General features: G+C 38.4%; 1 protein-coding gene across 1 annotated transcript in view; it reads right to left on the bottom strand.

Moving 5' to 3' along the window:
• Positions 1–18348, bottom strand: part of LOC149281345 (cadherin-23-like) — a 389535-nt gene that overhangs the window by 122669 nt on the left and 248518 nt on the right. The window contains exons 26-27 of the mRNA XM_089499393.1: positions 13085–13198; positions 12595–12743 (exon numbers count right to left, since the gene is read on the bottom strand). Of these exons, the coding sequence (XP_089355519.1) occupies positions 12595–12743; positions 13085–13198 (263 nt within the window). The remainder of the gene's footprint in view (positions 1–12594; positions 12744–13084; positions 13199–18348) is intronic.

Here is an 18348-nt window from a genome sequence, read left to right as displayed (position 1 = left end):
CAAGCTTTTGTAATTGAATTTTAAAATCTCCATTTAGAACTGGAATGACTCATTACTTGTCCATGCTTGGCATCCTTTTATTTTTGTGAGTAAAAACCATAGTGATAGTACGAAAATATTATCAAAATGTATCACAACTGGGTTAAAAAACAAAAAAAAACAAAGGATGGAGTGATTTTATAATCACCCTTAGTCCCTAGAAACAACGGACTTGACTACATAAAAGCAGTGTTGTATTCTGGTTTAGGCCGACTAGAGCAGCAGCCCTTTTGACATAAAACATGGAGCCTATCATCCTCTCAGGTGATTAGGGTCACTGTAGCTCTGTGCCTCCATAGTTGACTTTCATCCAGCAGAAGCACTTGGTGGCTGGTGCTGGTGCCCTGGATTAGCCCTGGAAAAGAATTGAAGACAGATATTCTACACGCATAGAAGAACTGTTTAGTCTATTAACTTTGACTGTTTTACCCCAACTACTGTAAGAATGTAATCTTTACTTGGTTCTTGGTTTAGACAGTCTTCTGACTATCCGCTATATGTTTACATTTCCTTACCAAAGTAACATCTACCAACTAAGTATGACCGGGTCATGAAATTTTAGAGTTTATTTTTATAATTGTAAATCTGCTCAAAGTGTCTCAATCATAGGTACAATAGAGACATTGCATGTACTGCCTCAAAAACACCTGCTACACCGGGGGTGGGGACGTCTATCAAACACTTGCTGCTTAATTTTATCCCATTTTGGATAAAAATCTCTAGTACTAAACATGACTTGGGACATGAAACTAATTGCATCTTCCTAGTCGTAATCTAGTCTCTAAGACTGGGCAAAACCTTAATATTGAATATGCAAAAAAGGAGTAAAATAATAACAATAAAATAAAACTTAAAGCCAAGTCTGTAAGGAAATATGCTGCGAGAGAAGAATATAAAGATGTTTCTTTTATCGAAATGTTTGCCACATAATCCCCCTCCCCTTCCCTATTAAACCCATCTCAACTTCACAGCAACCTGAAGGCTGGCATTCACTGAACAAAATCCAGTCTCCAGACTGTACCATGTCAACATCCCACAGGGGGAAGTCTGTCCTTTTGGGAGACAAACTTATTATTTGTGAAACATAAAAAACTATTGAGTCAAAAAATAATGAAAATGTATAAAGTGGCAACTGTAACACAATTATTAGTTGCAATATGTATCACTGTACCCAAAAGGACAGTGAACTTAAAGTTGATAGCATTTCTTTGTTAAAAAAAGGAAATCTTTTCTCCTTTGTCTGCTTTCCCAATTCCTCCGTCCTGCTACCCTGTATCTCCCCATCCCCCTTTCCCAGCAAAGGGCACCGTGGTTGGGAGCAAGCAGGCAAACAAGAAGGGGTCACTGCAACATGGGAAGTCAGGAGATCGGATGAGAAAACCATACAAATCAGGTAATCCAGCCATTTATTGCAGATTTTTTTTTGTTTGAATGATTCATTAGTCCTGTTTGTTACAAGTAGAATATCAAAAATGTATTTGTATCTCCTTTGCCATCTTCTCATAAAGACAAAAACATTTATTATGTAGCTAAACTGTTTACTTTGGCTGTAATATTCAGTATTTATTTACTATTGAAGGGAAGTACGGACAGCCTATACAGAACAACTGTTAGGCAAAAATGTATTCCCCCCCCAAAAAAAATTACAGAGAAAAAGACTAAAAATCAAAGTGCACTTTCAGGGGGATCGGTTAACAAGGACACACTGATATCAGTATATGATGAATGGCAAACACTTTCAGTAAGGCAAAAATGGCAGTTTATATTGTTGATCTCATTCGTTCACGGTAGGTATTCTTCCAAAATGATGATATGCATCCCATGAGCAGGTGCTTCGTTCTTCACTGTGTCAGAAGTCATTTGAGCCAGCAAAAAAGATGCAGGTTTAACACTTCCAGCGTCTTTAGAAGTAGAACTTGCAACCTGTTGCTTCTGATTGCTAAAATGTTGCCCGCTTTGATTTTTGCACATAAGCCTGATTTTTATTTTGGGAGGATATAACTCTCCTACTCACCACCATGGACAGTTAAATGTGACTGTTAGATAGAATATCTTAAAAAAATACATAATCAACAAATTGGAGGAGTGCATTACAAACTAATTAGTAAAATAAAGCCAGATTAAGAAGCCTGGGGTTCTGGAGCACAAAAAAAGGGTTCTTGTCTTTAGGTGCATCTCTTTTGAAGCTCATCACAAATATAACATAGTTAATGTAAAATAAAAGAAAAAAACTATTTATTGCAGATTCTTGTACATTCCTCCATGGTGTGACACACTGTTCATATTAATAATCAGAGTAACGCAACGTACAACATTCCTCAACGTACCTAGAGGAAGAAGAAAACTAGGCACTTAAGCTCCTCTAACCTGACCCAGAGTTGCTATCAGCCATTTCACTGCAGTCCTCCCACCCATAGTTACGATCAGGTTTTCTGGCAAATATGTTACAAAACTGTTTTTTTAGTACTAATATATATATATATTTAAAAAAATTATAATTAGTAATACATTTTAAACATATTCTAAATTGCTGAACAATGTTGGTCCAGCAGATGGGGTTAATAGAGGTTGATAAGCTACTAAATTGAGAAGTGACTTCAACATTTGTGAACACTTCCTGACTGGAAAGATCCTTTCACAACATTTCTTGTAAATGATACAAGAGTGTTCTTGCTTCCAACATTGATTAAATTTACATTTTAAGTGACTGGCAGGGCTGGTCTTTCAGATTTAATTCATTGTGTGAGAGGAAGGAAAAACTCTAATAAAGAAGACACCTAAAAAAAAAACATGCAAAGACTGTTGTTTTTCTTTTTTAAATAGAGGCTATAAAAACCTTCTGCAATTCAAGGGAGGATATTTTAAATTTGCTTTTTAAATAAAGGCCATGTTTTTGTTAAACAAAGTACAGCAAAAACATGAGTGGGTAAATGTGGCAAAATATACCGATATCGTTGAGCGACTACAAATTCTGTGATGGCAAATTAAGTTGTAATACACTGTTTGACAATCGTATGTGGACAGCCCTCCTAATTATTGAGATTGGGGTTTTCAGCCACACTCGTTGCTAACAGGTGTATAAAATCAAGTACATAGGCATATCAACGCCACAGCCAAATATTGGCAGTAGAATGGGTCATACTGAAGAGATCAGTGAGAATGCCATGAAAACTCTACCGGAGCGCATAGTGCCTACTGCAAAGTTTGACTAGTTTGGTGTGGAGGAACTCAAGTAGTCTGCACAAAGCCCTGACCTTATACCATATAATATTGTGCAAGGATGACATTCTGCCTGGCTTGTACATTCAAGGGTTCCAGCAGTCCTTTTTAAAGAAATTATCTGCTCATAATGTTCCCGTTAAATTGTTCTGAGAAAGATGCTTACCGGTAGTGAGAATTTTTTAATGTGTCTGTTTCTATTAAAAAACTAAAAATTCGGGCTTCTTCATGTCTTGTACAACACACACTGAGTGCACAGAATTCAATGCCAAGGGACATAAAAAGATCCATCCTAGTCAACTGACACAACGCAAGGTAGAAGCTGAGTAAGTAAACAAGTAGAATTTCTTACTATAACACTGTTTTGATATTCGTCAAACAGTGATCGGTAAAGCAAACTCAGTTTGCTGCAATGCATCCTAAAGTTCCTTATGTAACTATTCTGAATGAGTGACATATTACAGATAATTTCACTGAACCACATTTTCCAACCACAAAGCCTTCACTCTACTCAAAATGAAATGAAAAGGCACTGAGAACAGAAGTACGGAGCCTCACAAATCAAAACATTGCCAATGTTGCATTTATTTTCTTGTGTTGAGGGCAAAAAGTATACACATAATAGTGCAGAAATTACAGCTATACTTACAGTATCTCACAAAAGCGAGCACATCCCTCACATTTTTGTAAATATTTTATTATATCTTTTCATGTGACAACACAGAAGAAATGACACTGCTACAATGTAAAGTAGTGAGTGTATAGTCTCTATAACAGTGTAAATTTGCTGTCCCCTCAAAATAACTCAACACACAGCCATTAATGTCTAAACCTTGGCAACAAAAGTAAGCACACCCCTAAGTGGAAATGTCCAAATTGGGCCCAATTAGCTATTTCCCCACCCCGGTGTCATGTGACTCGTTAGTGTTACAAGGTCTCGGGTGTGAATGGGGAGCAGGTGTGTTAATTTTGGTGTTATCGCTCTCACACTCTCTCATACCGGTCACTGGAACTTTAACATGGCACCTCATGGCAAAGAACATGAAAATAAAGAATTGTTGCTCTACATAAAGATGGCCTAGGCTATAAGAAGATTGCCAAGATCCTGAAACTGAGCTGCAGCACGGTGGTGGTGGGAGTGTCATGGTCTGGGCCTGCATGAGTGCTGCTGGCACTGGCGAGCTACAGTTCATTGAGAGAACCATGAATGCCAACATGTACTGTGACATACTGAAGCAGAGCATGATCCCCTCCCTTCGGAGACTGGGCCGTAGAGCAGTATTCCAACATAACAACCCCAAACACACCTCCAAGACAACCACTGCCTTGCTAAAGAAGCTGAGGGTAAAGGTGTTGGACTGGCCAAAGCATGTCTCCAGACTTAAATCCTATTGAGCATCTGTGGGGCATCCTCAAACGGAAGGTGGGGGAGCGCAAGGTCTCTAACATCCACCAGCTCCGTGATGTCGTCATGGAGGAGTGGAAGAGGACTCCAGTGGCAACCTGTGAAGCTCTGGTGAACTCCATGCCCAAGAGGGGTAAGGCAGTGCTGGAAAATAATGGTGGTCACACAAAATATTGACACTTTGGGCCCAATTTGGACATTTCCACTTAGGGGTGTACTCACTTTTGTTGCCAAGGTGTTAGACATTAACGGCTGTGTGTTGAGTTATTTTGAGGGGACAGCAAATTTACACTGTTATACAGGCTGTACACTACTTTACATTGTAACAGAGTGTCATTTCTTCAGTATTATCACATGAAAAAATATAATAAAATATTTACAAAAATGTGAGGGGGGTACTCACTTTTGTGAGACACTGTATATACATGCTATTCTTTGTCAGGAGCTATGGATGTTTGAAAAAGCAACCCTGCATATGAAAGGTATTACAACTAACCTTTATTCCAAAAGGCCAGAATAGAGACACATTTTCTTTTATGTACTTTTTGTGGAATTTTGATGTGTATTCATAAATAAACATTTTTGTTGTTATTATATGTTTACTAGTGTGCAAGTTACTCTGCTTTATGAAGGTGTTTACAACTCACACTTTATTCAAGTTGCATGTTTTATCTTCTACTTAATCATATATATAGCAGTGTTGTAATTAAACATTGTTCTTGGGAAAAAATACACCAAAATAACATTACGTCTTTAAAGCACTGGGCACCTAAGGATATAACTTTGACTTCATAGTTTTTTAAATTGAATTAAAGACAGTCCCTCCAAGCAACCACATCACAAGGGTGTCTGCCATAGCCAAACATTATGCTTCTTCGTGAACTAGGCACCTTGTAATAATACTAACCAAAAAACATGGTTTCAGTAATTTGTAACTAAGTACTTTGTAGCAAGTCCACATCCTTTACAGAACACATTGATAGCGGCAAATATGTTTGTTAAATGTATTTATTTGGAACACTATGGTCCAAACCATGTATTAGTTCCCAAAACAGAGGGACACTAAGGGAGGGGGGGGGGGAATGAGGGAGTAAAGAAGCATTGTCATTCGAAAAGGGAGTTTAGTATTAACATTAGAAATTTGGCATTATTTATAATGAGCAATGATGCAAATTGAAATTTGCAGTGAAGTGTTAGATTATATCATAATTGCTCTTAAAATCTGAATTCAAGTTGACAGCAATAAATGTGAGCATGACAAATGCATATTAATTACACACAGTTTAGGATTTTCATCTTTTTTGCTAAATGCTGCTTTGCTCTAACATTTTTCTCAGGTTGCATATTAAGGTGCAAAAGAAACTGAAATAAATGACTCAGGCTCTCAGTCTATTCCAGACATTCCAACATGATCAGCTTCCTACCATGTACTCGAGATATAGTTTGCATTACCTGACAGGCCATTTCTAGGGCTTGTAGGCCTCTAGGTAAACTATAATCTCAGTGTTCCTATTGAACTTGGTTAATAACACCACATATTATCAGTGCCCTAGAATGCCACTCTGGTCACCTTTATAGTTGCGCATTTGGCTGAATATTTCCTTATGTCTGACTCAGGGCAGCACCCCAACTCACCTCCGAGGCTGCCATCATCTGTGCTCCAGGATATCATGGCATATCCTGTCTCTTAAGGACACACAGTCTTACAGTTCCAAGTCGGATTAAGTGTTTATAGGCTGGTGGTCGGCCACCTAGTTGGCCTATGCCACAACACACTTCCATATATTCATGGATGGGCAGGACCCATGTGTTATTCCATTCCTAAAAATGCTAAATTACACAAAAAAAATGTATAGCTTCATTTTTTACTTGCCATGCATTTCAGAAAAGATTAGTAGGGCTGCATGAAAAAGATGTTGGGTAACTTTCATCTTAAGGAGGGAAATAGTTATTCTTTAAGCACCTCAGGGCTAGTCAAACAAAAACAATATTTTATTTCATATGAAACACAATCCTCTCCTAGAAAAGGTGGGGTGCATGGACTAAATGCAGCAGGTGCACTACAAGGCAGCATGAACAGACTGCTTAATAATACAGAACAGGAAATGCCATTGCTTATTCATTAGCTTTTCATTCATCCCCTGATTTTGGCCTTAGCTTTTTCCTCCTCTGGTGATATCATCATTGTTATCTTAGAAATGGACAGTAAGAATGTACATCTGTATGACACCATAACCAGTTTCCTTGGGAACCATAGAATAAGCAGTAAATATGCAGAGAAACAGGAATAGTTCCACCTTCAGGCATCCTACAGGCTATGGAATATCCCTGTCACCAAGACGTGTTTTTCCATTATGCAAGGAACCGTCTTAACTGGACAGTATAAGAGAATGTAAACCACTCTAAAATAGCCAATTTGTTCATAAGAAAGGCATTTGTTCAAAAGAATAGATTGCAATATAAGAATAAGACAGGGTAGAAAGAGTATGCACGCATTAGGAAAGGTAGTGCCTGTCCCATAAAGTTGTGTATTAAATATCTGAACTCCAGCTCCAAACGTTTTTTACATTTTCTTAATTCTTTCTTCACATATTTTTACTCCTGCACTGATGTCTTAGCCCGTTCTTTAATACTATAATGTGAACTGAAAAATCTCAGATTAAGCATTAATTAAATTATATTAAATATAGGCATACTTATTATGGTACTTGATAATATTAAAGGCATCATCCTTACCCTTAACTTTCTTAATAAAATTAAACTTAATGAATGTTACCAATAAAATGGAAGTTAGTGTCCAGATTAAATATTTGTCAATGGTAACATTAATATATTTTAACACCGCAAGCCTCTGGTGTTGTATACATTATAAAGCATGTAGATTTTATTTAGTTTTCTTGAGTCTACCATCCTGACTAAAAGATTTACATTTTAATAAAAATGTGGATTGATCAAAACGAAACAAAAATAGAAACACCCAATGCAAGGATTTGTAATCTACTTAAAAGTGGAGACATTGACACCTCTATTATTTGTCACGCAAACCTTGGTTCTAGTATATAATTCACTAACATATGCTAATCGCAACCTTTGAAGACTCCCTGGTGAGTTTACTTCCGCTTGGGGCAAAATATATACATTTAAAAACTGATTTAAGTACACCCACAGCAGTTTACTGGGATTACAAATGTTTTATACTTCGGCTTGAAAACTTGATCAAGTAGCTCCAGCAAATGCTATAAAACTAGCTACAGCCAACAAGTTTGTCCGTGTGACCAAGACATCAGTCAACACTTTGCAATATTTTCCCTAAAAGGAGCTGCCAACTAATCGGTGAGTTTATCAGGCATGTGATAAGGTTTTAATAAGCCATACCGAGTTGAGTTTAGCTTTTCTGTTTGCTTTATACATACCTAATTAACCGATATTCTGAATTTGCAGATGACTAAAATACTGTTTTCAAATTTACTTTTGGTATGTTTCTCCCTGCTTCTATTTTCTTTTTTACTTTTAAAGTGCCAAGTGGTTGTACAATGCATTACTTGGCCACTGGATTATTACCCACACAGCCCTGATCTAGATCAGTTTATGTTCTTATTTTAAAATACTTGGTAAGTAACCCCTGATAATTGTGAGAGTTGTATTTAGTCCACTATGATGCATTGAAAACAACTCTCTTAGTTGAACAATAAAACTGCACAATATTAGTGTTTGTATTATGGCGATATATGTAATTATATATGTTTTTAACGGGTAGTGAGTTTATAATATTCTGTTGATATTTAAAGGAATATTTAAAGCAGTTGATATTTAAAGGAACAGTAAATGTTTGTCACAAGCTAACCCTTTAGATTGTACTACACAAATAAATTTGATAGTCAAAATGTATGATGCCTCCCAACATTTTAAATGGCTAAAGAGAGACATTTGTTTTAGAGCATGGTTATGAGATATTATGATGGCTATTAGTGTGTTTTATTCACATTATTTAATATATAACAAACACATTTTTGTTGTTTCTAAAAATATTATTGTGAGTTATGTTCAATAAACAATCTGTGATGCTTGAAAACAAGGACAGAGAGATTTGTCCTAAAGAATGACCAGTTGGGAAGCATGTTGTACTAGGAAAAGGCTTAAATAAATAAATAATAAATTGCAGATTTTCAGAATGTTGGTAAGGTCCACATGTGTTCATAACATGAGTTTAACATGTTTAATGGGCCAATCTGACCAAAAATGAATGAAAAGGCACATGTTTACGATACAACTTATCGTACCCTAAGCATGGTTATAGGGCTTGTGCTTTACAATGCACTGGGAGTACCTTTATAAAATGTACGTAACTTGTTTGAGAACTGCTACAGAAATCAGTAGCGTGAAAGATAACCCCAATATTCTGTACAGTGTGTATAGGTCCCCTTCAAGAAAAATGAAAAAAGTATTTTAACTTACTTACTAACACTTTTTTATTTTTTATTTTCCTTTCAAGAAACAAAATGAGTACTACGAATTCAGATCGACTTGGTAATGACACTGCTGGAGGCTCCATTATTTTGGGACTTTTCAACACCACTATACATAATGTTCCTATAAATGCTACTGACATACCATCAGACATCACAAACACACTACCCATCATCATCTCTCTTGTCTGCATTTTCCTTCTTCTTGCAACCTGTCTTATTTTTGTGACACTTTGTAAACCTGCTGCACTAGATCAGTCCCTGTACGGTCCACACGAATGTATGCCATATCATGTAGAGGATGCCAGCGAGCCTCAACTAAGACTGTGGAAGAGACTTGGATCACTAAGACATTCAGTCAACAATTTCCGAAGGAGTCGACCAATTTCACAACATCAAAGGGCTTGCCCAAGACTGCCACCAACCAACCAGGACTGGTCATTTATGGAGTCCACCAAAATGTGACCCGGCAGAAGCAAGTTTAAGAGACTACATAGCTCTTTGGATTTAAAGAATGGGTATTTGTGCTGGTGATTGGGTTTAACATTAAACACTATGTATTGTATATAGAATTAGTTATATTTAAGGTCAATATTTGCAGGACAACATGGCCATACTGATAAGTTCACAATGTTGAAATTTAAAGTTCTCAAGGAAATAACTGTTTGCACGAGGCAAGCATGTTTTTTTATTACTGAAATTACTATAGTACTGGTGTTACCAAGATATTTGCTGTTTTCCCAAATTTTAATACTACCGTAAATTACATTTACAATTGTTTCCTGGACATTACTGATACGACTGATTTGGATTCTTATCAGTAAAATTCATGCAAAAAATAAAAACAATGTTCTTATTGTACTTTTGTGAAATATTTTATGCAAATGCTGTATTCCAAACTACTTTTTATTGCCATACTGGTGTAATGCTGCACACTGGGGCAATGACATGGCTACATTTGTACAGTGAATTATTTTGTAAAAAAGGTGAAAACATGGGCTAATGTCCAGTTATGAGGATACCATTAAAGCTTTTTGTCATAAAGTGGTTAACACATATCTGCTATATCTTACAAAATAATTATACTGAAAATGTACAAAAAATTTACCCATAAAGCTGACAATACTTCTTCTGTTGAACTTACAGTTACTGATAAATAGTCACATAATTTAGTGAGGAAAAGTAAATAAAAAGTTTCCCAAGGAAAATGGTACATTTGGGGAAACATAGCAAGATTACCCTGGCCCCATGCTGTATCACATACACACTGTGGAACTACTACCGTATTTGCTCGATTATAAGACAAGGTTTTTTTCAGAGCAAATGCACCGGTGCGGGGAATTCTCTCTGACAGTCGGGGAAGGTCTGCGCGATGGACGCAGACAACCCCCGCTGCTAGCCACACCTCCTTCCGGCTGCAGTGTAAGTTGTCTACGCGAATTGCGTAGACATCTACACGCTGCCCCGGCTACATGACAGGGGAGTCAGAAGCACCGGTAAGTTTGGAGGAGGGAGGGAGTGTTAAATGGGGGGCATAAGGCATTTCTGGAGGCAGAGTGTTCTATGAAATGCCTTTTAACCCCCTTAATGCCACTCTGCCAGAGTGGCATATAGGGGTATAAGGCACTTCTGGAGGCAGAGTGGCACATAGGGGGTCAAAAGGCATATCATGGGGCACAGTGGCATATAGGGTTAAAAGGCATATCATGGGGCACAGTGGTATTTAGAGGGTTAAAAGGCATATCATGGGGCACAGTGGCATATAGGGGGTATAAGGCATTTCTGGGGCAGATGTGCATAACTGGGGGGGGGGCAGGTTGGAAAATAGAAGGAAATAAAACCAAAATATTTTTCTCAATCATAGCTTTTATTAAAAAAAATAGTTTACATGAATTAACATTTACTGGTAAAACTTTTTTCCTATAGGGTCGTCTTATATTCAGGCTTTTTCTTTTTTTTCCTAAATTAATATTCAGATTTGGGGGGTCGTCTTGTAATCGAGCAAATACGGTAATAAAGATCTGACCCATGAATAGTCACTAACAAGAAGCTAACAATCTCTGATTCTCAAAAACCACAGGACCAAAGCTTGATTTCACTTGAACAGTTGTGAAAAATCAGGAAACTACGTAAATGACCAATTGCTTCATTACATTTCATAATAATGGCAAAACCACATTTTAAGGACTCAGAACAGACAACCATGCAAAACAATCTTTTCAAAGCAACATGTTGATTATGTGCCACATTGCAGGAAAGCTGTGCTTCCATTTGTGCCCATTCATTCTCAAGTTTAAGCTCTCTAGTCAGAGAGAAAAAAAACCCACACAAAGAAATTGCTTTATTTGTCCTGACTTAATTTTTATGATGATGACAAACAAGACATGCATTAGCGGTACAACTAGTACTTGTGTATGGGGTCCTGGCAAACAGGGGTGCCAGGTCTCCCTGCCTGTTATAGGCCCTACCTCATGGTCTGCTACCTGTCTGCTACCTGTGCCTGGACCCTTAAGTGCTTTGGGGCTTAGACCCAGGCCAGAAACCCCCAGCCCCGTAAACAGCCACCATCTTTTTCCGGACCCTCAGTTTTTCAGCAGGGGGACTGATGCCTAGTTAAGCATATGTTACTGCACCCCCTGAGTGAGAAAAGAGAGTTTCCTCGCACAATGTGCAAGCGCCACAGCAGTAAGCAGCAGGCCTGCGTTAGGTGGTCGCCAGGCTGCATAGACGTCTGCACAGCACCAGTTTAGGGGGGGCAAAGGTGGCACAGGCAGACTGCTAAAGGGGCAGAGGGGGCCAAGGCAGGCTGTTTCAGGGGGAGCGGTGGTACGGGCAGGCTGTTTCAAGGGCAGCGGTGGCACTGGTAGGCTGTTTCAGGGGCAGTGGTGGCACAAGCAGGCTGTTTTAGGGGCAGATGCCTACTACATCAATGTCTGGCTTTGTGTACAGTCATGGGAGTTACTCTGTACCACCATCAATGTCTGGCTCAGTGTACGGGCGTTATGCTGTACCATATCTGTTCGGTAAATTTTATTTATTTAAACGTATTTCATTTATTTATAAGTTAATAATTTATTTTTCCAGATTTTTCCAGTTGACACACAGTGTACAAATTTGTGAAATAAATATTCTTACCAACATAAATTTTTGTGTGTTTGTGGGGGTGCCACATACAAAATCTCCCCGGGTGCCAAACACTCTAGGTACGCTCCTGCATTTGTCCATTTACTTAAATTAAAAGGGGCAATCTGCTCACTCTAAAAAAAGGTGTAACAATGCAATATTCAGGGGTAACAGTTGCATCTCAGCTGCCAGTATATATATATATATATATATATATATATATACACACATATTTAAAACACACACCAAGCTGTGCTACTGGAGATACATCTTTTCACAGACAGCAACTATCTCCATCAGAATTGATATGCACTGTAGTGTATCAGCAATAAATATACATGCCTGTACAATACTCCCAGAGTTTGGAACATCCTCGGGAATGGTTGCTTCATAGCTACTCTTCAGAAAGATGGGCCGGTTGTCATTGATATCCAAGACAGTGATCAGAACCGTGGCTGTTCCTGTATTTCTGTTACCTGCAGGTCCATTGTCTGTAAAGGACAGGACTAATATTAGAATTCTATAAAATGGTATGTGCCATTATATCATTGTCTTGTCTCATACAAACTAGCAAGTACAATATTTGATTTCAAAGGGTTTCATCTGCTCTTTTGATGATTTGAGAAACATCATAAATAACATAATAAACATTTATGTATAATTAAAATTAATTAGACTACAGAACCCCAGTGAAAAATATTTTATGAAGCACTGCTAAAATGGAATTCATAAGGTCTCTTTGGGTACTTCATTAGAATATGGAACATGGAATATTGGGGAACATTCCTATTTTAAGTACGACTCCAAATGAACTATGTAAATTACTCCTTACCTATTGCTTCCAAGACAAGGTGATAGGATGGCACTGTTTCACGGTCAAGGTTCACTACTGTCCTTAAGACTCCATCCCGAAATCCCACCATGAACTTCCCATCTTGGTTCCCATCTACAATTGACATCATTCATAATGAGGATTTAATATTGGTCAAAGCCTCAATAACACATTGAGATGTTTACTAGGAAACTAAGGCACACACTTGTATTTATTGGTTCATGGAGAAGTATAATCATTGGGACATTTCATTTAAATCAGACTTGCTCAGGTAAGGTCACAGTGAAATCTGCTGAGTTGGAAGGTTAGACAGGACTATACTTGTGCATTCGTCTTCGGGCGAACATGAAAACAAACACGAAGAGTGCGTTTTCGTGTTCGTTCCGAAGACATGAAGAAGAGAAGACAGCGGCGGTAAAACGTAGACAAAGACGAAGACACACACAAAGAATCTTCGTGATCGTCTTCGTCTTCGTTTACTAATCTCCCCGGTCCCTTCCCTATCTAGCCTACCTTATCTTCGCGGCATCGCGGGAGTTGATAGAAACAGAAATCCGTAGGTTCGCCGTCAGGGGTTACAGGGCAGTGCGAGAAAACGAAGAAAGAACGAATACGAAGAATGTCCACAAATATTCGCCCGAAGAGAAGACAGGAACGGGCGAATATTCGGGGAATACCAACATTTTTTTTTGCCGAAGACGAGCACGAACATGAACACGAAGAGCCCCCCGGTGCCCAAGTCTAGGGAGGACCATCTTGCAAGCATAATTACATAGCCTCAGCATATTGTACTTTGTGATTACTTCACATTCATTGAAAGCAAGTTCCTTGATTGCTAAATAAAACTGTAATTTTGAAAAATGTAACAGCTAAAGTATTTATACAAAATATGTAACACAGTAGAAAGCAGATGCGACCCAATAAGTGAACTACTGTAGGTGTTTAAATAGGTGGGAGTTATGGCAGGTACAAAAGTACTTAAGATAAGTGCTAAGACCCTGCCCTGAACATTCTAAGCGGCTGATAGAAATTTATTTGCTCACACCTTGCATCCTACGAACTTCATATAATGAGGAACCCAAACCACCCAAGTATAACCTAGCCTTGATTGCACATTTTGGAGTACTGACGCTATAATCTTTGCTACTGCAAGATATGTTTCCTTCCACTTGCAGCCTAGATATTAAAGAAGGTGTATCAGACATTCTACTCAAAGTCTATGATCTGAACAGTCTTATTAGCACAATCTTAGAATTGTGCTAATATTAAAAGGTGTTATGGGATATATGTACAAAAACCTAAATGTGAAGTAGTCTACAGTATTTTCCATTCAAATAAAAAAGCCCCAAGAAACGCTCTTTATGAATTTGTTCCATTGTGGTTTTTGTATGAAAGTTACCGTACTTTCTATACACAGACCCCACTGTATCGGCGAGCACAATAATGTAATCTTTAAAACTTCATGTTTGTAAAGACAGGCGTTTGACATCTGTAATCTATGGATTATATAGGATCTGAAACGTTATTTGTTAAATATGAATAAATCTAACAATGCCAAACGCCTGCTTCAAGCACTAAGTGAAAATGTGTGCTTATTGTAGCAGAAGGGATAGTATAATTGACATGGTGCTATGCACACTAATAATTATGTGTCTCTCACCTTAGAAACATTTAAATAGAGTTTTTCGAACAAAAGTAATTGGGAAATGAGTAGCAGTGTGCTGTCAAGGAAATTAAGAGCAAAGGTGTTAAGGAAACTACAGGTCTCGTTATTAGGGCACAAATCAGATTCTGGAAAAGTCAACACCGATTCCATAATAAGTAAGATAAGGGCCTCTGTTACACATTTTGCAAAATACTGCGTACAGGCACATTGTTACTGTTTGTCAATGATGAAATCACATGAGCCTAGGGTTAGTGGCATCTGGGTGCAGTTTTCCTTCAGTGGTCCTCCTTCATCCAGTTAAAAACACACACTAACATGCACACACTCTAACACCATATACATACACATACTCAATCGTCCTTTCTCTTAGGCAGAGGCGTATCTAGGGTATGGCACCTATGGCTTGTGCCATAGGCGCCATTTCAAAGGGGGGCGCCAGAGAGCGGCTTTCAAACGCCGTCTTTTTTTTTTTTTTTTGATACGGAGGAGAGAGAGGGGCGCCTAGCAACCGCTCAGCACCCCTCGTTCTCCCCCGCATTAAAAAAAAAAGAGACAGCGTTTAAAACCCGCTCGCTGGTGCCCGCTGCTTCACTGCTGAGCGCCGAAATATGACATGAGTGTGAATTAATGTGTGGATGCATTGAGTGAATGAGGGAGAGCATGAGTTAATATGTGAATGTATTGTCTAAATGAGGGAGAGCATGAGTTGGCTGAATGAGGGAGAGCATGAGTTAATATGGGGATGAGTTCTCTGAATGAGGGAGAGCATGAGTTAATATGTGGATGAATTGTCTGAATGAAGGAGAACATGAGTTAATGTGTGGATGAATTGTCTGAATGAGGGAGAGCATGAGTTAATATGTGGATGAATTGTCTGAATGAGGGAGAGCATGAGTTAATGTGTTTGTGTGTATCATAGATGTATAATTGTAGAAGGGCAAAGATGGCACTAGCAGGAGGTTTGAGCCTTGGGGACAAAGACGGCACAGGCCGGACTGTTTGGGGACAAAGTTGACTTGTGCTGGGCTATTTGGGGACAAAGATGGCAAATCTTATGTGTGTTATCTGGGTGCTGGTCAGGTTCTATGTGGGCAGTGTGGACATCAAGGCTGGCTTTGGGGTGTGCAACCTGTGATCTATGCCTGTAATTTAGGGGGTTTTAAATATACCTTTTAATGCCGTGTTTTTATGTGAATTCCAATTGATCTATACCTGCAAAGCTGGGTTTTTGTGTTATTCTGTAGATCCATATCTGCTATGCTATGTTTCCATACAATATTTATGTATACCTGCAAATACAGGGTTAATATGTCTTATTCAGTTGATTAATACTTGCAATGCTGTTTCCATGTATTTATTTGATATTTCATATTGATATTTTAAATTTCATATATTATTATTGTATACCTGCAAATACAGGATTTGTATGTCTGATTCTGTTTATTTGATATATACCTTCAGTGCTGAGATCACAAGTGAATTTCAATTGATCTGGGTTTGTGTTTTGATCTATACCTGCTATCGGCAGCAGGGTCTAATATTTATATATATATTTATATATATATATATATATATATATATATATATCAGCAGCAGGGACTAATATTTATATATATATGGGCAGCAGGGGCTAATAAATGGGTTTTAGATATTTGGACAGGGGCGCCATTTCAGTGCTTGCCATAGGCGCGATTTTCAGTAGATATGCCTCTGCTCTTAGGGACACAATACACTCACACACATGCTTATACCATATGCTCACACATACTCTAATACAATATACTTGCATATACTAACTCTAAAACCATACACCTACACTAACATAAAAACGTACTCTACACGTACATACATACACACTTTTTCTCACCCCCTTATTCTCTCTCTCTTATACACTTTTCCTCTACTTCTCTCTTTCTTACTCATCTCTCCTCTTTTCATTTTCTTCGCCTTTTTGAATAGAGCCTTTACCTTTAGTGCAGCTCAGACCATCCATCTAACCTGCCTCTATTATAACCCTGCTGGGCACCTCTGTCATCAAGGTACCCATAGTATGCCACCCTTAGTCACAATGAGAAGGCTGAGGTTCTTATCTCACAGATGTTTAATGCACGTATCAGGTTCCAACTAAGACATTTACATCAACACCGTAGAACACTTTTGCCTGCTTGTGAACTAAGAGAGGGGTTGGTATCTTGAATTTTCTTAATCAGATGGCTTATGATTCTCAGAGATAACTTTATGACTTCTAATGACAAGACCATTCAATCCTTTATGCAAGTGACTTGTAACAATGCATTATGGGAATAAAATACATTGACAATTATGCTCATAAGCGCCATCTAGTGGACACAGAAAACTTTGTGACTGCAAACACACATAGCACCCACCCTGTGCACTCCTCTATTCACTAGTATATATTTAAAGCATCTTAAAAGGTAATTTGTGAGAAAGTGGACAAATCCATGTACAAACAATGGATATCCCCTGTATCAGGAGGAGAGAGGCTCCAACATTTACGTTAGGAGTGCATATTAACCCCTTAACGACCCTTGCCGGTTCAGGATCGTCATGGAAAAACGGTCACTTAACGACCTTTGACAGTCCTGAACCGTCAAAAAATTAAATAAGCTTAGAAAGTGATCAAAGATCACTTTCTTCGCTTAAACGGCGTTACTGTAATGCCTCGACGTCGAGGCATTCAGTAACGCCGAGATCGGCATCAGGGGCCATGTCTGGCCCCTCCCCGGGGCGTCAACATCAGCCATACATTGTATGGCGGCGGACACCCGTTTTAAAAGCGTTTAGGAGGCGATCAACGATCACCTCTTCAACTTCAATGGTGTCGCTGGAATGCCTCGAGCAGGAGGCATCCAGCGACATCAAACACTTACCCTAGGACGGGCTGTGACCGCTCCGGAGAGCGGTCACAGCCGCCACTGCCGGTGATCTTCACCATCCGCAAGATGGCGGCCGCCCTGTAAAAAAAATAATAAAGTTGAAAAACTTCGCTAGATGGTCTCCAGACCCTTTAGAGAACTCTGGCTCCACTTGCAGGGTGAATACAGGTACTGCATTCAACCATGCAAGTCAATGGAGCCCAGCTTTCTAATCACAATGTGATTAGTAAAATATTCAAAATAAAAAATATGGAAAAAAAATGCTTAAAAAAAAAAATATGGAAAAAAAATGCTTAAAAAATAATTATGCAGTGATGTCACCAGAGGAACCATCCAGTACCAGCAAAATGTGTAAAATAAATAAATAAATAAAAAATAAAATAAAATAAAGTTTATTATTTTGAGCAAGTGCTAAAATTTTAAAAAAAATCTCAACATACAAAGAGTTAAATTAGACACCCCTTGGTTATTTGAAGTGCTTTTATTTTAATAAAAAATGGCTTGATGGGGTAAATTGGAGTGGCCGGGCTTAAAGATAGGGCATAGGTACAGACTGACCAAAATAGAGAAAAAAAGCGCACTTCCCAAATGTGGCATTTTAACCCCAAACACCAGACAAACCCATACATGTGGGGTATGACTGAACTCGGGAGATGTTCCTGAACACATATTAGGGTGTTGTTTGATAGTGACGTATACCT

This window comes from Sceloporus occidentalis, unplaced genomic scaffold, assembly GCF_023333645.1.
Source record: "Sceloporus occidentalis isolate IW3139 unplaced genomic scaffold, rSceOcc1.0.p SCAF_134, whole genome shotgun sequence".
Lineage (NCBI taxonomy): Eukaryota > Metazoa > Chordata > Lepidosauria > Squamata > Phrynosomatidae > Sceloporus > Sceloporus occidentalis.
Note: the sequence above shows the minus strand (reverse complement) of the source record. Positions and strands in the feature narration are given on the sequence as shown.